General features: G+C 47.2%; 1 protein-coding gene across 1 annotated transcript in view; it reads right to left on the reverse strand.

The window, feature by feature from the left end:
* Positions 1-20,519, reverse strand: part of RAB6B (RAB6B, member RAS oncogene family) — a 58,535-nt gene that overhangs the window by 14,923 nt on the left and 23,093 nt on the right. Inside the window, exon 2 of the mRNA XM_039837177.1 lies at positions 17,135-17,193. Within this exon, the coding sequence (XP_039693111.1) occupies positions 17,135-17,193 (59 nt within the window). The remainder of the gene's footprint in view (positions 1-17,134; positions 17,194-20,519) is intronic.

Genomic DNA, 20,519 nt, shown 5'->3' on the forward strand with positions numbered 1-20,519 from the left:
GGAAAGTTAAAGCACATGCCTAGTGTCACGTCACCAATCAGCGGCAGAGCTGGGAGGTTTGGCGCCAAAATCTTGGCATCGCTTGGGCTCCTTCCACCTCAGCTTCGCACATCTCTCCTGCGTGGTGTAGCCACTGGGGAACAAGTCTGGAATTGATGGGCGGCTTGTGGCCTAAGCCTTGTTCCTTAACAGTCACACAACATCCAATTACTGGTGTATGTTAGAGCGATAATCCTTGTCTTCTGATATCTCTAAGGAGAAATGTGTAGAACGGGTAGATCTCTCTCAACTCATCAGTGCTCAGTGGGCTCCCCAGGGAGAGTCAAGCTCCTTCTGCCAAGTGACGCTTTAGCTAAAAACCAGGTGCATGAGCACAGAAGTGGTGGCAGGGACTGCTAGCTGTGTCCCAATATGCAGTCCCCCTTTCTATAAGGACTACGAATGTGTAGGTGGACTTATGCCTGCCCCAAATAAAAACTGTACTTCCCGGCTTTCTTTGTAGCTGGATGATTAAGTGCTGGTTGTTGGGATGTAAAGGTGATGTACGCATCTTCTGGGCTGGGTCCTTCATGGGGCTGGGGTAGGGAGATGTACTCACAGCTGCTCTCTTTCCCTTTCCCACCACTTGGAATGAAGACAGGTGGTGGTCAGTCATACTGGCCCATCCAGATGAGGGGGACAGAGTACTAATGACAGACAAGTCACTAAGACAGAGGAAGCCTGCATTCCTGACCTTGGGGAGCCACCTCAGCAGCCTTGCACTGCTGACGCCCAGACTGTTGTGTGACAGAACTGAACTTCTATTTTGCCTAAGCCACTGTTATTTTAGGTTTCTCAGAAGACTTAAGGGAAAAACCAAAAGAGACCTATCTTGAAAGTTTAAACATAGTAAGTAACCCTTCCAAAAAAAATTAGCTGCCCATAATTTAATTGCCTATTAAAATAAAACCCAACACTCATCAGAGGAAGGTAACAATACAAGAATCTCCATAACTTATTATTCACAATATCCACTACACAACAAAAAGAGATTACAGACATGTAAAAAGACAGGAAATTCAAGCCATAATCAAGAGAAAAAATCAATAGCAACAGAACCCTGGAAGAATATTAGATTAGCAGACAGGACTTTAAAATAACTGAGATAAATATGTTAAAATATAAAGGAAATGAATATGTTAGGTGAATTGCAAGAGATGTAAGGAAGCTCCAAAAGAAAAAAATGTAAATTTTAACACTGAAAAATACCATATCGAAAATGAAAATATGCTGGATTTGCATAATAGTAACTGGGACACTGCAGAGGAAAGGTCAGTGAACTTGAAGAAAGGCCAAAAGAAATTATTCAAACTGAAGAACAGAGTGAAAAAAGAGACAATAAAAATAAACACATGATTGAGAATTTCTAGGACAATAACAAGTGATCTGATATACATGTAATTAGGTTCTCATAAAAAAGGATAGAAACAAAATCAGCAAGTTTTTTTTGAAAAAATAATGGCCCCAAATGGTCCCAATTTGATTAGAAACATTAAACCACAGTTCCATGAAGTTCAGTGAACCTAAAACAGCATAAATACAAAGAAAACCATACCTAAGGATGTCATAGTCAAATTGTTAAAAGCAAAGATAAAGAGAAAGCTTACTAACAGCCAGAAATAGAAAACACATTATATACAAGGAAACAATGACAAGAATGATGGGTAATTTCTCATCAGGAACAATGCCCAACAGAAGACAATGGAAGACAATGGAACGACATCTTTGAAGTTCCAAAAGAATCAACTATCATCATGTCAACCTAGAATTCTACAGCCAGTGAAAATTTCCTTCAACAATGAAGGCAAAACAAAAACATTTTCATTTTCAGACAAGGGAAAGCTGTGATCATGTGTCGCCAGTGGGTCCTCATTCTTATAAGAAATGCTTTCTTGGTTGAAGGGAAATTTTACAGATGGAAATTTGAATTTTTAAAGAAGGAAGATAAGAGCATGGTAAGTGTATGCATAAATATAAAAACACATGACTTGCCCTTGATCCCCTCTGCTTCCATCCATATCAGCAACAGTTTTTAACACTCTCCACTGTTTTGCTCTTGCTCCATCCTCAGCACAGGTCACTCTCAGAAGGTGACCTAAAGTCTGACTTTACAACATGAGGTATAAACCCCTTCAATTCCTTGGTTTTATGCTCTAATATAACAACAATGATAACCACAGTAACAATGGCTCAACATCTGGGTTCTCATCATTTGCCGGCTATTGTGCTAAGTGCTTTACGTGCACTATTTCTTCCTAATAACCTACATTATGGGTTATGTTCTTTAGTATTCATATGTCACTGAAAACTGTGATATGAGATGGTAAGTTACTTTCCGACTGTCGACAACTGGAAGTGGCAGTCAGGATTCAAAACGTATTTGCAAAGTTGTCTACATGTGTCCAGCCTTATCCCCACATCCCTCCAGGCTCTGGGTATTTGCTCCTTCTCCTGTTCAAACCAAGCTCTCCTTGGGGTCCTCTTGGCTCTGGTCCTCTCCCTCCAAGTGATGCTCTCTCGGTCATCTCCTTTCTCTTCTGCATCTGCAACCTCTCATTCTCTACTCATTCCTTCCTTTTGCCCAAGAAACATTTTCAAAATTCTCACATCCTAAAGAAGAAAAATCCCTCCCTGTCACCAAGGGGCTCTCTAGCTTTGTGCCCATCTCTCACCTCTCCTCAAACGGTATGCTTTTGGAAAAAGTCTCCAAACCCACAGTTTGTACTTCCTCCCTTCCCACCAATTGTTTGACTAGGGCAATCTCGTTTCTGCCCTCTGCCCACGGAAACTCTGCTTGCTAGGGTTGCCAGTAGCTATTTCATCTCCAAAGTATATGGACGCTCCATAGGCCAGACTGCACTTGATGCACTTGACCATGTTGACTACTCCTCTTCCTTGACACTCTTCCTTCCTTTGCTTTGCATGACACTACTTGTTTCTGGCTTCCCCGCCTCTCTAATTGCTGTTCCTTATTGGTTTCTTGTAGGATCCTCTTTCCTTCCCTGTCCCCAAAATGTTGGTGTTCCCTACTGTTTTGTGTCAGGAGATTTCATTTACTCTCACAGCTTCAGAACAAGATGTGCTGATAGCTTCTCAGTCTACATCCCAGGCCTACCCCTGTCCTGAGCCCTAGATCTAGGTCTCCAGCTGCTTATTAGACATCTCTATCTATCTCTAATCAACATGGTCAAGTGCATAGAAGCCAAACTTGCTTCTTCTATTTTTCCGATCTTGATGAATGGTACCTCCATTTTTCTAGGTGGGGCCAAGCCTCTGGAAGCCCTTCCATGTCCCTCCTCTTCCCTTGCTCTCTTGTCCACTCCTTCGCATCAAATGAATCACTTAGCTGATTACTTTTCACCTGTCCACTTCTCTCCATCCCCAGCAGCACTGCCCCAGTTCAGACCTCCAGCCTCTTTTGCCTGAACAGCCTACACAGCCTCCTGACTGCTCTCTCTGCCCTCAGGTTCTCCTTTTAGAGTTAACCTTTCATACGGTACCAGGGTTATCTTTCTAAAGCATAAATCTGACCCTAGCACTCCTTCCTGTCCCTAGGAAACAGTCCAAACGCTTCCTATGGCTTCTTTTCCCCCTTGTCCGTCTTGCATTTTATACTTTAATAACAAAAACACTGGTCGAGATTCCACGCACACAAGCCACTTCATGTTTCTGTGCCTCTTACAATGTGGTCCCCTCCCCTGGAATGCTCTTCCACACAGTTAATACCTATTTTAGAGTTCAAGATTCAGCTCCTCTGCAAGTCATTTTCTGAGCCCTCAGGTTGGCCTCAAGGCCCCTCATTTAACAGTTTCTCTCCTAAATTGCAAAGATCTCATACTGGCCAGTCTCTCCCACTGGCCAGTGATTCGGCGATTCTTGACATGTAGTGTGTAGACCACTTGCTTAAGAATCATATCAGGAACTTGTAAAAATGCAGATTTCTGAGTCCCACTCAGATAGATAGAACCACAGTCTCTGGGGAACTGGTCTAGGAATTGTAACTCCAGAGAAGCCCTCAGATAACTCATTTGTGCAGTAAAGTCAGCAAACAACTGCCTAGACTCTGAGCTCGTGCTGTAATGAGTCTGAGGAGGCCGGGGCATCCAAGGGGAGGGGCAGATTCCTTGCCCAGAATGAGAGACAGAGGAAGATGCTCATGCGGAAGGTGCTACTCACAAATGAGGAAACCAAGGCTCATATAGGACCAAGGTGACATAGGATGTGGTGGCAGAGGCGGGATTTGAACTCAGGTCTCCCTGACTGCAAAGCCCTTGCTCCTGACTATTCAGTTGTATTCCCTCTGCTTCCTGAAATCCTTTCATTTCAGAAGCAGCCATTGTGGCCTGAAGCTGTCACTGAGTTTGCATGAGGGTCACATCTTGTCTGGCTCCCTATTGTCAGACTCTTATGGTCATCAGAGTAATAGCTCAGTAGAGTCCACTTAAGAGAGAGTTCATTTGCATTTTAAGGACAAGAACAACAACAACAACAATGAAGTCAGCTCTCTAAGGACAGAATGGAAACAAGAACTTTTAAGACAGTCTTCGCTGGGCCTTGGTTACCAGAAAATTTCTAGCTCTTCGGCATCATCTATTTTTCCGGACACGAGGCACAAGCAGTTGGCCCCACACTAATGCCAGTGGGAGCCCACTTCTCCCAGATAGGCCAGGTCTACATGGAGAAGGAGGTTATGGTCTTCCCTGGGCAGGTCCCATCTGGCAAACGGTAATTAACACTCACTCACTTGTCTATTTCTGTATGCTTACTATATGTCAGATACGGAGCAGAACAAGCCCTGTTCCCTGCCCCTAAGGAGCTGTTCCCTCCCCTGGGATGCCCTTCCACATGGTTAACACCATTCAGAGATCAAGATTCAGCCTTGAACGTCCAATCTTACGGAGGAACAAAGATTAGCGCACAGAAATGTGGGTCATGCCAGGTGGAAAGAACTAGTGTAGTTAGAGGGGCTCTAAGTGGAGTGGGACCTTGCTTCTGATCGATTTCCTGAGGAAAGGTGGGGCAACTATGCAAGTCCTAACTTCATAGCGGGTGAAGATGGGGGAGTAGTGGAGGATGGAAGGTGTGGGGACGAAACCCCAGATGGAGGGAATGGGAGAATTCTACTTGGGTAATGGCAGGGTTTCTATCTAACTAACCCTCCTGCAGATTATTACCATTATAAACTCTGAACAAAACATAACAAACGACTACCTGAAGACACTGGAAAGTGACTAAGAAGCAGGCAGACTCTGGAAGAGAGTCAACACTTAAAAGAAAGGAACAGCCCTGGGCGAGGTTCCTGTTTTAATGACTGTTCGCTCAAGCCCCTCCTGGAGCTGAGGTGGGGCTACCCACAGTAGTACTATTGAGAAATGAGAGGGCAGATTGCAAAGCTACCACAGAAGCCACAACGTATAGAAAATCCTGGAAATGAGAAAGCCATGGAGAGGGCTCCACAAATTCTGCATATAAATGCTGCCCAAATCTCTGATGACCAAAGCAGAGCCCAAGCAACCTAACCAAGACTGCAAACAAAACAAACAAATCTGAACAGAAATTTAAGTTGCTGCCTACCACAGGGAAGAGAATTGAGAATGTGGGTCCAACCAATACTCTTCCAAAGGAACAAACAGAAATCCATAGTCTTAATCACAATGTGTAGAAGATAACTCAACATTATGAGCCATATGAAGTAAAAGCCATATTCAAGAAAAAAAAGAGAATAATTGGAGACCAGCCCTGAGATGACTCAGATGTCAAAAGCAGCAAGCGTTTTGAAATAGCTAATATAATTATGCCCAAATATATAAAGTTATATGCTCATAATGAAGGTACAGATTTTAAAATCTCAGCAGAGAAAGCCAAACTATAAAGAACCAAATACGAATTTACAACTAAAAAATACAATATGTGAAAACTTTAAATTAATGATGGGTTTAACAGCAGATAAGAGATGATAGATGAAATAGTAAGTGAAGTTGAAAACAGATCAATAGACATTATCCAAAAGGATAATATGGGGACATCAGACAACAAGAACTAGCTCCCCAGGTAGGCTACATACACCCTCTTACAAAAGGCCCCAGAAATCCTGATGATTCCTTGTGACCTCCTATGACTTATACTCCTTCCCAAAGGCCAGCACAAGTATTGATGGGAACATGTGTATGTATGAATGTATGTGAATAGACATATGAATGAGTGGAGATACACCCACATGCATGCAACTATGTATTTATTTACATGTGTAAGTATGTGTATGTGGAAAGAAATGGGTATCTTATGCTTCTGTGGGTATGAATGTCGGGCAGAGAGGGAGTCACTTCTGCTTCGAAGGTAAAGCCCACATCCATAACATGTACATAGTCCTGGCGATGCCAGGAAGCTGAGGTGACCAGGAGCCTTCATGGGCCCTTGGGGAGTGGGTAGGGGGACAGATTTCTGCCAGAAAACCTAGGGCTCCCTGTCAATGCTTCCCAGGGCAGACCACGGCTGTCCAGAAGATCTGGCATGTAGCTAGCATAGTACCCCACCCAAATGGATCTGGGTACGGTCATGTGTCCAGAGGGCCCCCCTCTGTTTTAATGACCTCTGCAGGGTCTAAACAATATGTGGTGGGCTTGGAAGAATACTAGATTGGGAGTGTCCTGGAAAAATGACACTGGGCCTCAGCTTCTCATCTCTAAAATGGGGATAATCATAGCTTCCTTCAAGGATTGGCAGATTCCATGAGTTAGACTATGTGAACAAACTACATAAATGAAATGAGGACTGCCCAACTGACTGAGGGATTTCCAAGAGAAGCTATAGAGACCCATCTCATAGGAGATCCTCTAACAATGTTTCCCAGCCTGGTTTTGTGCAACACAGTCCCACGAGGCGATCTACAGGATAAAAATTAACTATGATGAAATGTTTCTCAGGAAGGTTGCATATTCTAGTCCCTAATATAGAGCCATAAAGCACATTGGCAGAGTAAAGGCTCTGAGAAGTCCTGCACTAAAGAAACATGAACAATTTCATGTAATCCAATGTTTCTCAAGCTTCTCTGTCTAAGAACCTTAGTTCTTGTAATTCCTATTAACATTCCAATAAATTAGGGTTCCCAGCTTCAGGAGAGGCCGACCCTCAAAGAGGTGGGTTCTAAAGGAGACTACATCACTCTTCTAGCTTGCCTTGGAATCTTAGTCAAAGCATTCATTCTCTATACTCCATTTCCTTTTATGAGGTATAGAATAAATTATCCTTGCTTGTACTGCCACAGGGATGTAAAGAGAATATCGAGACGACATGAGCAGCACGTTTGACTCTGGGGACTCTCCTACCAGTCCTTGATCCCTAGATCCCTATCCCCGCTTGGCTGTGCTGCATGAGCCTCCTATCCTGCCCAATGCCCCTTTGAGGAGGCTGGGCTGCACTCTGCTATGATTAGATCATCCCAAACCTGGCAATGCTTATTTATTCCTTTAATATCATCATGCTTGCAAACGGTACTGTTTATGAAAAATGGCAGGCACTTCGTTTTATAGAAAATATGAGGAATTTAACAAGCACAGATTTCATAGGCACATCCACATTTATCTTCTTCTGAAGGTGGTATTAAACAGTGTCAACGGAGGCTCAGACATAGTGCAGAGTGCAGACATTACATGCCTCCTTCTGCACAAAGGGTTCCATGGGCCCAGCAGATCCCCGAGGAAAGAGATGTTCCCTGAGGCACTTGTTGAAATCTTCTTTACTATGTGCATTTATTATGAAATGTATTTTGCATCCACATTCTGACAAGACACAGTAATAAAGTCTGCAGTGGAAATCTGCATGGTAATTTGCATAAATTGACTCAAGACTGTTTTCTCGGGAAAAGAAATCATGAAAAGAAGTGGATGTGTGTCTTCTTTTAGCCTTGGCCAGGCCCTGGCCCATGGCTGGGGAAGCATCCCTAAGTGGCAGAAAGCAGCTGGGACTGACAAGCCCTCGACAATGAAGCTGCTGTTTATGTTCTGCACCACCAACCGTCAGATGAGAGATCAGGGTAAAATCATGCAAATTAACATGTAAATGAGGTTGGCAAAACTTAAGAATTCAGACTGGCAAGTGGGTGCTGTGGGGGAAGGAGACAATGGCCTCTGGAAAACATGCTGGGAAGGGTCTGTCCTTGCCAGCAGCAACGTGCTCTGGGGGAGGGGGTGCTCGGTAGGCCACAGTGCCGGTTCCTGGATTCTTTCAGACACCTTTGCCTCAAAATCTGCAGTCCTGGTGGCCACTTTCCTCTCAGTAGACAGTGGCTTGTGCTCATCAATGCCCAGTTAAATATTTATCAATTGCTCTTTTATTTCCTAACTGGTCTGAAACATCAACCAAACAATATGCACCTTCCACCTTTAAATAAAGGGTTAAATTTCACCAAAATTGGTCAGTTCTTTGAAAAGCCACACAGACGCCCATGGATGTGTGGCCTGAAGCTCCCTGAGAGGGCTCCTGAAGGGTCACATATGGATCCAGGAACACAAGGGAGAAAGATGCTCCAGGTGGTGCACTTTTAAGTCTGTCTAAGGGCTACCTAAGTGTAACCTACAGAGTGAATTAGGAAAGATTACTAAAATCTAGGGCACAGATTTACATCATGAGTCCATTTAACTTATGAAATGTGGCAGGTGCTACTGGAGGACTCAGCCATTACCCACTGGCAACCTCTTACTCTCTTGCTTGCCTAGAGACTGTAAAAGCAGAATTCTGCTTTCCCAGTCTCTCTAGAGACTAAGGATGGTGTGATCCAATTCTGGCCAATAAGCTATGGTCTGCTGGAGGGAGAGGGCATTCTAGGGAAGCTCTTGCTTTCTTTTTCTGCCTTGGATGCAAAGGTGATGTCTGCAGCAACAACAGCCAGGCTGCATGAAGACAAGAACCCACACAGTGAGAAGGTGAAACAGAATGACAGCAAGAGCCTGGGGCCTGATGGCATCACTGCACAGCTGTGCCACCTCAAGTCCCACCACAACTTCTTGCACTGGGGAAACCAAAATCTTTCTTGTCAGCTTTCTGTACTAGAAGGTGACCATATTCCTAATTTGTATATGCTCATCAGAAGAGGGGGAGAGAAAGGCAGAGGGGAGGAGGGAGGGCAAGAAAAGATGTTAGAGCAAGGACAAGTCAGCCCTCAGTCCCTGACCAGTAAATGCCCAGAGGTAGCACTCAGATGACCGGCAGTGCCCCAGTGGGTCTCTGAGAGCAGGGTCATCCCGCCAAACTGACTGGCACATTTCACTATGTAAGGGATATTTCACTATATAAGGCTGCCACCTCACATTTTGACCACAGAACCTAATGTCTGCAAAAGATGGAACTCTGCTGTATTAATAGCATAGAATCGTCCTGTTGCTAGAGTTAACGGAGGACTGGACTTCAGTGTTCTGCGCAAAGTCCAGCATCATCTGGCAGTTGAGAAGCACTGCTCAAGGGTACATGCAGGGATGGTAAGGAGGCCCACAGTTCCCCATAAGGACATTTTGTTAGCAAGTTTTTGTTAGCTTCACTTCAGCATTATCAACTTAGTTTGGTGTAGAGTTGTTTTTAGTTTCGTTTTGCTTTTCTAGACAGTGCTTTTCTAGATATACACATCTATAGCAACAGAATTTTTGGCCTATAAATATCCATCATCTAAACTTTAAGACTCATATGAGCTATCATTTAGATACAAATTAACCACGGTCTTACTGCTCAAGTTTGAGGCAAATGGTCTAAGTGATATAGGAGTTAAATCCCATCCAAACAATTTCTAGGTTAATAAAAATGCAATACTAAGAAACCGAGATGCTGGCCCAGGGTCTCTCAGATAAGTCACAGACCCAGGGTGTCAACACAGGCCTCCTCTGCATGCAGCACCACTTTGAAGGAGAAAGAACGAACTGAGGTATAAGGGAACGTACTGAATCCTTCTCCTTGGTATGTGACCTCACTCTGACTACCTCTACCAGGGATGGAAGATCCCGTCCCATCTCCCCCAGGTGCTGGGTGGTTACCTGGATACCACATGGGATAACTGGTATCGTGGATTCTCTCCTTATGGCCCTCCACCTCCTCTCTGAATTCTGACACAGAAGACTCATCAGCTCTTAGGGCTTGAGGAATCCAGACTCTGCCCAACCTCTCCCAGGCCCGCCCACGTAACAGCCATTTTCAAACAGCTTCACTTGGCTGATCCACCATTACTTCCTGCTTTTCATTTTTCTTTGTGTTGATGGCCCCGATATTCTTCCAGGGTGTCTGGACAGAAACCCAGGGCCCACTCAGACCACTCCCTCTTCTGCACCCCACAGACCCACACTGTTTGCTCACCCCTTCCACTGTAGTGTGCTTCTCTCTCCTTGGCCCAGGTTCCTCACTCAATTCCCACGCAACCCTGAACGACTGCTCAGTGATGCTCCTTCCTCCCCCTGCCCTGTGCTTCCACACACAGAGCTGTGTCCAGGTCTGTAACTGCTCTGCCTGCACCTGCCATCCCTGCTCTGGCCAAATCTGTGTCCTACAAACTCTGAAGTCTTTGACCCCGTCAATGCCCACCTTAGGAACCCTCAATAGCTGTTTCCTGCCCACGAGCCCAAGCCCCTCCAAGCTTCCAGGGCCTTCCACAGTCCCCATCATCAGGGCCCACTTGCCCACTAGGCAGAGCGGCACAGAGCCTGGGGCCCATGGTATTTTTAGGGATCGATGAAAATATTTTAAAAATTTTTAAATATTAATTTCTTTTAAAATCTAAAGGAAAAATTAATATAATAATGAATTTATAAAAATGAATCCAGCCTGGATTATATTCATCTTTATAACAACACAGTTGTAAAACATAACTTCAGTATATATTATATAGTATATAGGATATATATTTATGTATATATACTGTATAAAATAATAAAATATACTATACTATAAAATATACTACATATATACACTATAAATTTTTTTTTTTAACGAAGGAGCAAAGTGCCCATGAAGAAAACAATGCCTAAGGCCATGAAAGTCAAAATGCGGCCCTGCCCAGTAATCCACCCACAGGCCCATCACCCTCCACCCCGACAGGCAGAGCCCCTCCCCTACCACATAACGCATGGCGCGCAGCACCGCATCATCACACCTTGGGCTTCCACAAATGCTTCTCTTTCAACATCAATCCTTCCTCCCTCCAATGCAGTTGCATCAAATCCTCCCTGTCCTTTCCCACTCAGTTCTCTTCCCTCTCTTCAAGAAAGCCTTCCATGCTCACCAGAACAGTCACTAATCTCTGCCTTGTTAGAAGCTGCTCGCACTCAAAGGGCCACACCACTGGCACATGATTCTCCTGCCACTCTTCATGAGCTTCAAGCACTACCATGCAATGGGAGGATGAGCGGGAAGGTACCTGGATGACAATGGCAGATCTCGTTATCATGTGGGCCTGAGACCATACTCCAGGCACAGCCCGTGCTCACGTGGGGCAGGTGTGTGAGGTCCCATCCCCTTGCCTTTACCAGCACACCACCCAGGATCTGGCCTTGCACGCACATGCCCTAGCTGAAAGACTGTCATGTCTCAGGATGGATGCAGTGTCCCTATCCCCCAGGGCTGAGGGCCCAGTTGCCTCATCTCGTGCCCGTGCAGCATGCAATTTGGCTCCTCTGAGTCTCCTGCCTCTTGGTGATCATGTGCTCCATGCTGTGCCACCTCCATAACCCCTGCACCCTGTGCACTGACTTGTTGCCTCCTGTCTGACTAATTGTACCTTCTCTTTAAGGTGAAGTACTGGGCATCTCCCCTCACCCATGGGAGGGACCCTGTTCTCCTGGTTGTCTCTCTGCTGATATGAGCTCTGTGAGAGCTCATTCATCTCCTTACAGTGACCTACCAACAAAAAAGGTGCTTACTACCTTCAGCATCTTATTTCCAAAGTTCCCATGCCCTTCCTGTCCTGTGGTCCCAGCAGGGTAGGGGACCAGGGTCCAGTGTCCATGAGTGTGGGTGTGTGTCCAGGGAGGATGTTATGGCTTGACTATTCCCAGGTCCTTTTTCTTTACTGAGCCCTACCTCAGACCGACCTACAAAGGCAATGTGGGGGCATTTTAGTTGTGGGGCTTGGCTGCCTAAGCCTGGCAACCCCTAGACCACCTGCTTGAGTGTGCTTGGACAAGCATTAGCAGAAACTGCTGCTCCAGAAAGAGAGTTCAGAAAATTAAACCCCACATGGGACAAAGCACAGCTCTCCACACTCCACGATCCCTAACAAATGATCATCCCTGAGCAACTGAGATGTGCTGCTGCTGTGTGGCCCAGCTGGAGCTCAGCTCTTCTGAAAGGCTAACCCTGTTGGGTTGGAAACAGACATTGGTCTGTAGGCTGCAGAGCAGCCAGATGGGTGGCCCCACGGAGTCAATAACCAGGCCTCGGTAAACCTGCTTACTTTATTAACTTACAATATTACACAAAGAAACATATAATCATTTTGAAAAGCCTTGTGAGGAGGAAAAGTGCTGCCAAGATATGCTCCTGGAGAAATAGTTTCCCAGGCCAGAAGCTGGGCCAGTAGCACCGGAAGGACCAGAAAGGCCTGGGAGCCTGGAGGGGTCCATGCTGGGAGGCGAGGGGTAGGCAGACCATGCTGAGGCCCTGGCCAGAGAGTCGGGTCCCCGATGGGATCAGACTGGGAGGTATTAGGACCCTATAGGGGGTTAAAGTATGTTCTCCAAAATTCTGTCTACTTGGAACCTCAAAATGCAATCAGACTTGGAAAAAGGGTCTTTGTGGATGTAATTAATCGGGGATCTTAAGATGAAACATCATCCTGGATTTAAGTGGGCCCGTAAATCCACTGACTAGTGTCCTTGTAAGTAGAGGACACACAGAGACACAGAGAGAAGACCACATGAAGACAGAGGAAGACATAGAGCTGCGCAGCCCGACACCAAGGAACACCTGGAGCCAGCGGACGCTGGAAATGGCCAGGAAGAATGCTTTCCTAGAGCCTCGGGAGGGACTGCGGCTCTGCCACATCTTGTTCCAGTCTTCTAGTCTCCAGAATTGTGAGAGAATAATTTCTGTTGTTTTAAGCCACTCGGTTTGTGGTAATTTGTTACGGCAGCCCCAGGAAAATAATATAGATCTAGGAGATGAGAGAAGAAGCCTTGGGGCAGGGCAGGTGGATTGCTGAGAGCTGAGAGCTCCTCAGGCACACTCTTGGCCTGGTAGGGCGAGGTGGACACAGCCATTCTGTTTCCTTCCCAAAGGCTCCGTGGGCCCCGGGAGTGCTCCAGAAACGCTCCTGCACCCCAGGGAGCAGCAGGGTAAGCTTCAGCAGGCAGAGTAAGCTCCAGCAGGCAGAGTAAGCTCCAGCAGGCAGAGTAAGCTCCAGCAGGCAGAAACCCTCTCCTGAGGGCAGCCCATCAGGCTGGTTTCCCCCCTCATGCTGTGGTAGGAGGTCCAGGGATGGGCCAGTGGTTCCAGCCTTGGCCATAAATTCATCTTAATCACCTGTGAGATTTTAAAAATGCTAATGCCTGAGCCGGCCTGTGCAGCCAAGACAGAAGACCCATGAGGGCCCATGAGAAACCCCAGAAGAGTACTGCTTCCAGATCCGCCCCTCCCACCGCCAGCAGTCACCTGCGGAGGCCTGAGACCTCCCATTACGGCTCTAGTGCAGGTTTCAAACAGGTAGCCCAAGGACCAGGCCTGCAGGTGTGCTTCACTGACCTACGGGAAGGGGAGAGGGGCTGGCCCACACAGAGGGTCAAGTCTCAGCACAGTGCAGGTACCAGAAGGTTTCTTCTCCTGTGCATTTTGAAAGTAATTTCTTAGTTGGAGTTTTACACAACAGAATTTTTGCAGATGTGAATCTCACCAGGCTGTTTGTATGTCTTGATTCCTCGCTTCTTCGAGTGAGTGGATTTAGACGGGGTGATGGGCAGGGTAGTGAGAGGCTGGGGAATGCATGTGTCAAGAGGAGAGCAAGGTACGAGTGTGTAGAGAGGGGTGCCAGGCAGAAGGCGGCAGAAGACCCACTCTCCTGAGGCCTGCAGGCTGACAAGGTGGCATCTCCCCGGGGTCCGCCAGGTGAACAGGATCCCCTAAAGAGGTCTAACAGGGGGACTGGGCTCTGCATGCCCAGGTTCCCTAGGGTCCTCATACCTGCCCCTTGGGGCCTCAGGTATGTTCAGGCTGAGGGAGACTCGGCTGACTGCCACCAGGATGAGGTTGAAACCCTTCCACCCTCCATGCAAGGCTCAGGGCAGGGCCAGATTCTGTGACCAGGTCATTTTCTCCTACTATCTCTTCAGATAGAGTAAGTGCTTGATATCTGTTTTCAGAAAGAGTGAATGGGGGAGCCAAGCCAGAGGCAGAACCAGAGGCACACAGAAAGGATGAGAAGGGGGAGGGGTGACTCTGTCCTGGGAAATGTCCGGAAAACACAGCTAATCAAGGCTTGGTGGGGGGTGGGGTAGAGGCGCTGGGCTGTACTGGCTGATGGACAGGATGTTTGTGGGGGTGGTGGGGAGTAGTCACCGTGCTGGGAGACAACTAGAAACATAACCCAGAGCCCCTGGGGATCTTGTCTACTTACAAACGTCTCTGCCCCCATGTTAAGAAAATAAACAAAATAACATTTCCCCCTCTACAGTCTCTAGAGAATTCATTAAAAGGAGCCTGTGCATACGAAGATTTGGAGCCCCAATCTCCCAGCCTAATTACCATTTTAAAGGGTATTAGGGAAGAAATTCTACCTGCTGGAAAAAAAAAAAGGTCAGAAAAGCCAGCAGTAGGGAGGGTATTTGCTTCCCCCGGGCCTCCTCTGCTTCTTACCATGACATTGACGTTGGGCCTCTATGGCCTCTCAGTCTGGTGGGGTCTAAGCCCAAGTAAGACAGTGCCTCTCCAAGATACTTGGTACCAACCTGCACTTGACACCAGGTATGGCCAGGCCCTGTACTGGGCCCCTACGGGGTCCTGGCCTCAGCCAGGCCCAGAGCCCAGCCAGGAACCAGAGCACATAGGAGTTCCTATAGAGTCTGGAAGCAAATGAGCCCCTAGGACAATGTGCAAGGGTAGAGGGGACCATGGAGAGGGGGAGGATGGGGATGGCCCCACCCACAGAGTGAACATGGACTCTGAGCCTTGATGAGTCAGATGAATTTTTCACAACACAGAAGAGGAGAAGGAAGGGAATTCTAGCAGATGCAACACCATGAGCCAAGGCGTAGAGCCATGATAGTGTCACTGCGTGGGGAGAAGCAAGCAGGGAGGCCCACCGAACCATGGGATGTGGGACGAGCAGTGGGCAATGGGAGATGACTGGAAATGGAGGTGGGCTGAGGTTTTGTGAGATTCAAACAAGACGGGGAGGAGCTGATCCATGTCAATAAGAACCCCTGCAGAGGCTCTAAGGTCATTTTTGCCATCCATCACTGCCAAGAACACCAATCAGCCAAGAGTCTCACTGTGCTCCATGGGACACCAACAAGAGTCATTATAATTGTCCTGATATTCAAAAACATCAAATAACTGAAATAATGTCTGTGAGATTACACACAAATGAACACCAGGTCAGACTTCAGAACTGAAGTCTGTTAGAGTTGGACTCTCGAATGCAGACAGATGTGGTAGGACTCCCCTCTGGCAGGCTCACAGCGGCGCGAAGCCCCAGCCTGGAGAGGACACAACAAAGCGTGGCTGAGATCACCAATCAAAGCCGGTGTGCAGGGCTGTGCACATCACTTGGGGCCCATCTCCTGAGCCTCATGTTCTGACCCTTCTGTCAATTCTTACCAACTCCATTAGTATTCTGTCATTTCAGATGACAGCAGAGAGAAAGCAGGGAATTTGAGAGAGGCAGAGAGAGGGGCTGTATTTGAGGCGAACACAATGATTGGTCCAGAGGGAGAAAGACAGACTGAAAAGCAGACAAAGAATGGTCACCAGCAGTGAGCTGTGCCCCTCATCCTCTGTCAGTCCAGAAAGGAGGAGTGACTTCTTAGCACGGCCATCGCCAGTGTGTTCTATAAATATTTGTCCTCTGAGGAATTGGTGACAAAAAGATTCCATGATCAAATACATCTGGGAAATCGTCCACACTACATCCTCTCAGCACGAAACCATACATTGGTGCAGTAAAGGCCCTGAAAATCCTGCAGTAATAAAAGAGTTGATTTACTTTTGCTTATCAGTGTCCCCCTAAATCTATACAAGTACTAACCCTTCCTCCCCGTCTTTTTTTCCTCATATAACACCTACTAATATTCCTTGGAGCTAGTAAATCACAGAATCTACTGGCTTAGAAAATACATTATTATTTGTCTCTGTCTTAAGGAAGAAAACAATATCTTTTTTTCCTTAAAAATAGTTGAAATGGTTAAATTTGGTGCCTTTTGCAAAAAACTATAGTTTGCAGAGAAAATTTACTTCATTTGCATAACCCTCCTGGCTCATCAGTGGTGCCAGGAAAGAGAAATGTTACTGACCTCCCAGAGCTCAGCCTTTGAGCCATCTGGAGCCACATCTGGGCCTTGAGGGCCAGGAGCCACAGAGGTCTAGCCTGTCTAGCCTCCTGCCTGTGTAGAGAGAGCAGTGCAAGCCCATCGCACCAGCCCCTCCAAGGAAGGAAGTACCTCAGCAATCATGTGTGTGTGTATGAGTCTGTCTAAGCGTGTGCACACACAGGCATGAAGGTCCAACAAATATAACCATGTTCTAGGAGCAAGTTCTCCTACTGCTCTTTTATCTCCCTCATTTTGCGTCTGGTCCATGCTCTTCCACGTGACAACCCCCCAAATAACCAAACACTATCATGGTTTATACTTGCCCATGAGGAGCAAGAGGGCACAGACTGACACGTGTCGTCCTCTACCAGGAACTGTTTCCTTCACGGAGGTTTGGACCTTCAGAGGACTCAGAGATTTTCCTGGGCTGGGGACAGTGCAGAGATGGGAGGCTCCTTCAAGGCCAAAAAAAACGACCTGGGCCTCAGAGAAGTCCCGTTCTCATCTCAGCATTAGCAAGCCCTAGAGAGAGGCCAGGGTGGGCTCCAAGGAACTGTCATGGCTGCAGACACGAGGGAGGGCAGGGGCACCCACGACCTCACCTGGTATGTGTTGTCGAAGCTGTCGTACATGAACCGTGTGATCAGAGACGTCTTGCCAACTGTAAAACAATAAGAAGAGAGGGGTTCAGCTACGGCATCCGAGCTAGGCTCCTTTAAACACATTTCATGTAAAGAAAACAGGTAACGAAACAGAAAAAGCCCAGAGGAAAAGATGAGATGTGGAAACAGATGTGGAAGCAGACCCCGGGAGAGGGACTCGGAGCAAGGTGGTTGCGTCGACACTGGGTGGGCCGCAGAGGCATTCTTGCCAGGCACCAAGGAGGGGGCCTCTGCTGTTCTGTGAATGGTCGCCACCCAAATCCTTGATCCATAAGAGCCCAGCTGAAGCAAGAGACGTATATGAAGAACCAGATCAAGTGGGTGCAAGATAGATGCTCCTCTCACAGCAGCCCACGTTCACCTGGAAATACTGCCCTGCCATTGGTCACAAGCTGGGGTGGAGGCATGCTCTTTAGTTCCCATTCACTCAGCCTGGGAACTGGAGAAGAGGTGGCTTTCCAAGGAACCAGGGGGCAGGGGAAGTAAATGGGTCATTCCCCAGTATCTCTCATGGGCAGGGCTATTTTTTGTAGTGTGTGCTCCTCACAAGACATTTAGTGTCCCCTGACCTCGCTGGGTAAATGCCAGCAAGATCCTGTCATTGTGACAACCCTGGACTGCTCCCGCCCCCAGCCAAATCAGCAAATACCCTCTAAGTAGCAGTAACACCCCCAACTGAGAAACCCCCGCTATGGCCAAGAGAACCAGGAAATCTCTTGGGATTCTCACAAGTGCTGCAAATTTCCCAAACTGCAGGGTTTGGCTTCTGACCTCGCCCTGCGCAGGTCCCCTGGGGCCTGGCACTGGCAGAAATGCCTACTGCAGCATTTCTATCATCTAGGAAGGAAGGAAGGGAGATCAAGGAACATCTGTCAGGTCAGGCTCAGCATGGAATGGTTCTCTACGCTGTCCCGCCAAGTCTCTGCTATGGCCCTAGGAGTCTCAGAAGGGATGGGCCCAGCTTGGCTCAGAGTCCTTCTGCTCCTGGCTGCCAGAAATTGATAACCCTGGTAGGGAAAGCAAAAGAGACAGCATGTGAGAGTTCTCCATTCGGCCTCTCCCCGATTCTCAGATAGTAGTATATCCAGAGGCTGAGCCTGGCGGGGTGGCTGATCACTGCCTAGATGAAGCAGGGCAACCCAACGGGGCTCCTCTGGGAAAAAGGTCCTTTTCTAGTTCTGAAGCCTCAATAGTGTACCATGTAACAGACAAGTGTAACCATCTCCTGACAGCCGACATTTATAAGGAAAAGATGATAGTCTTCTAGCCAGAAGGAACATCTGATGGACCGTGTTTGGAGCAAACTTAGATGGCGCCATCGTTGACCTGGAATTGGTTACCTGGATTCAAATCCTAGCTGGGGTACTGTTCAGCTGCATTATTTTGAGGTGGTCACTGCCCCTCTGGACCTCAATGCCTCATTTAAAAATGAGTATAATAACATCAAAGATTTCAAATGGCATTAGTAGAAATTAAGCAAAAGTGCCAGGCACACAGGAAATGCTTAAAAGTGTAAGGAAGTAGTAGGTAACTGAGATAAAACAAACAAACAAAAAAACGAAACAAAAAAAAACCACCACCACTATTGTACTGACCTTGCCTATCACATCTCTGCATTTGGTTATTCCCAATTTATATCCTTTATAATAAAACTGTCATCTTAAGTACAGTGCTTTCCCAAGTTCTATGGGTTAGAACCTGAGGAGGGTCATAGGAACCCCCAGATTTATAGCCAGTTGGTCAGAAGTATGTCCTTGGGAACCCCATTTGCAGCTGGCATCTGAAGTGGGGGGCAGCCTTTTTAGGGACTGTGCTCTTAAACCTAGGGAGTCTGACACCGACTCTGGGTGGGTAGTGCCAGGATACTGCAGTGCACCAGCTGGTGTCGGAACAGCCAAATTTTAAGATCTCTGAGGCGAGCAGTTAATGCACCCAGACTCCCTTCTAGTTTTACCTGGAAAATGCCCTTTGAGCTCCTGATAGGCATTTAACCTGTACAGAACTTTCTAATGGCTTTAAATCTGCTCTTAAATTTCAAGTGAAGGTGAGAAGTAGGGGCTTCCCACACTGAAAGGTCTGGCTGAAAAGTGCTAAGGGGACCCTACAGTAAAAAGTGGAGCAACCCTGAGCCAGTGAGAGGCGGATGAAATTGGGGAGCGTGCAGCTTCCTCCTTTTCCAAGAGACAATGGAAAGTTACCATCTCCTTAGGAAGAGAGGTATGGCAGGGCCCACTGGTAACTTCCTCACGTAGTGACACTGTACATTGTACACCTAGGGGAAAAGCGGCAAGCATCAGGGAGCAGGGTAGGGAGAAGGGGGGAAGACACGGGTTTTCCCCTGGTGGGTTCTTTCTTTCCTTGAGGCAGCTGAGAGGCTGGGAGGAGAGAGTGGAATCACAAAAAGCCACTAAAAGAACAGGAGGTTCATGGAGCAGCTGAGAACTTAGAAATCCCTACAAGGGTTTCTAATGCCAAGTCGCCCCTTCTCGAGACGCCAGCCACTGGCAGTGGGTTAGTACTGACTCGTTGGATGGAAGGAGAAAATTCCAATAAAACAAGCTGCTCATTGGGACTGTGCAGGAGGAACTTTTGGGTATGAGGTCTGGGCCATGGCCAATATTTTCTGAACATTCCCACAATAACCATCAGAGGCAACATGTGAACCCTGTATTTACAAAGCATGTTCCAGGCACATGCCAGAGGCTATGCCAGGCATAGATTTACATGACAGGAGTAAACAGAAGAGATAGGACACCTGCTGCCTGAAGCCTGAAGGATTCTATGCTTGCAGCAACACTGTATAAGCCCTCAGCACCACCCTGTTTAGTCCTCAGCTCTGAAGCAGGTATTCATGTCATCCCCATTTTATACAAGAAGAAATAAGCTGACAGCTACTTGCCCAGGGCCAGAGCTGCTTGGGGCCAGAATTGGGCAGCCTGACCAGGAACTGAGCTCCTATTCCTGACTCTTCTTGGCATCCACTGGGTTTCAGGATTGTGCCAGGTCATTACTGCCACCACTGTAGATGTCATGGAGTTCCCAGGAATAGCCCCTGCCAAACCAAGGCATTTTTTCCTTGGGACTGGCTGTAAGAGGTCTCGCCCCACTCAGGTGGTGCTTAACCCAGCTTGGAAGGTCAGAAAGTGGGAACTGAGGCGTCTTGTGGGGCGCTAGGAGGGCTCAGAAAGTGAGGGTGGCTAGGAGGGCTCAGAAAGTGAGGGTGGCTAGGAGGGCTCAGAAAGTGAGGGTGGGCAGGTCTGAACACCTGGGGCCCAGCACCCAAACTGCATCCTGGATTGCATGACTGACTCATTATTGATTTGTT

The sequence above is a fragment of the Pteropus medius genome, unplaced genomic scaffold, assembly GCF_902729225.1.
Source record: "Pteropus medius unplaced genomic scaffold, Ma_sr-lr_union100, whole genome shotgun sequence".
Taxonomy (NCBI): Eukaryota; Metazoa; Chordata; class Mammalia; order Chiroptera; family Pteropodidae; genus Pteropus; species Pteropus medius.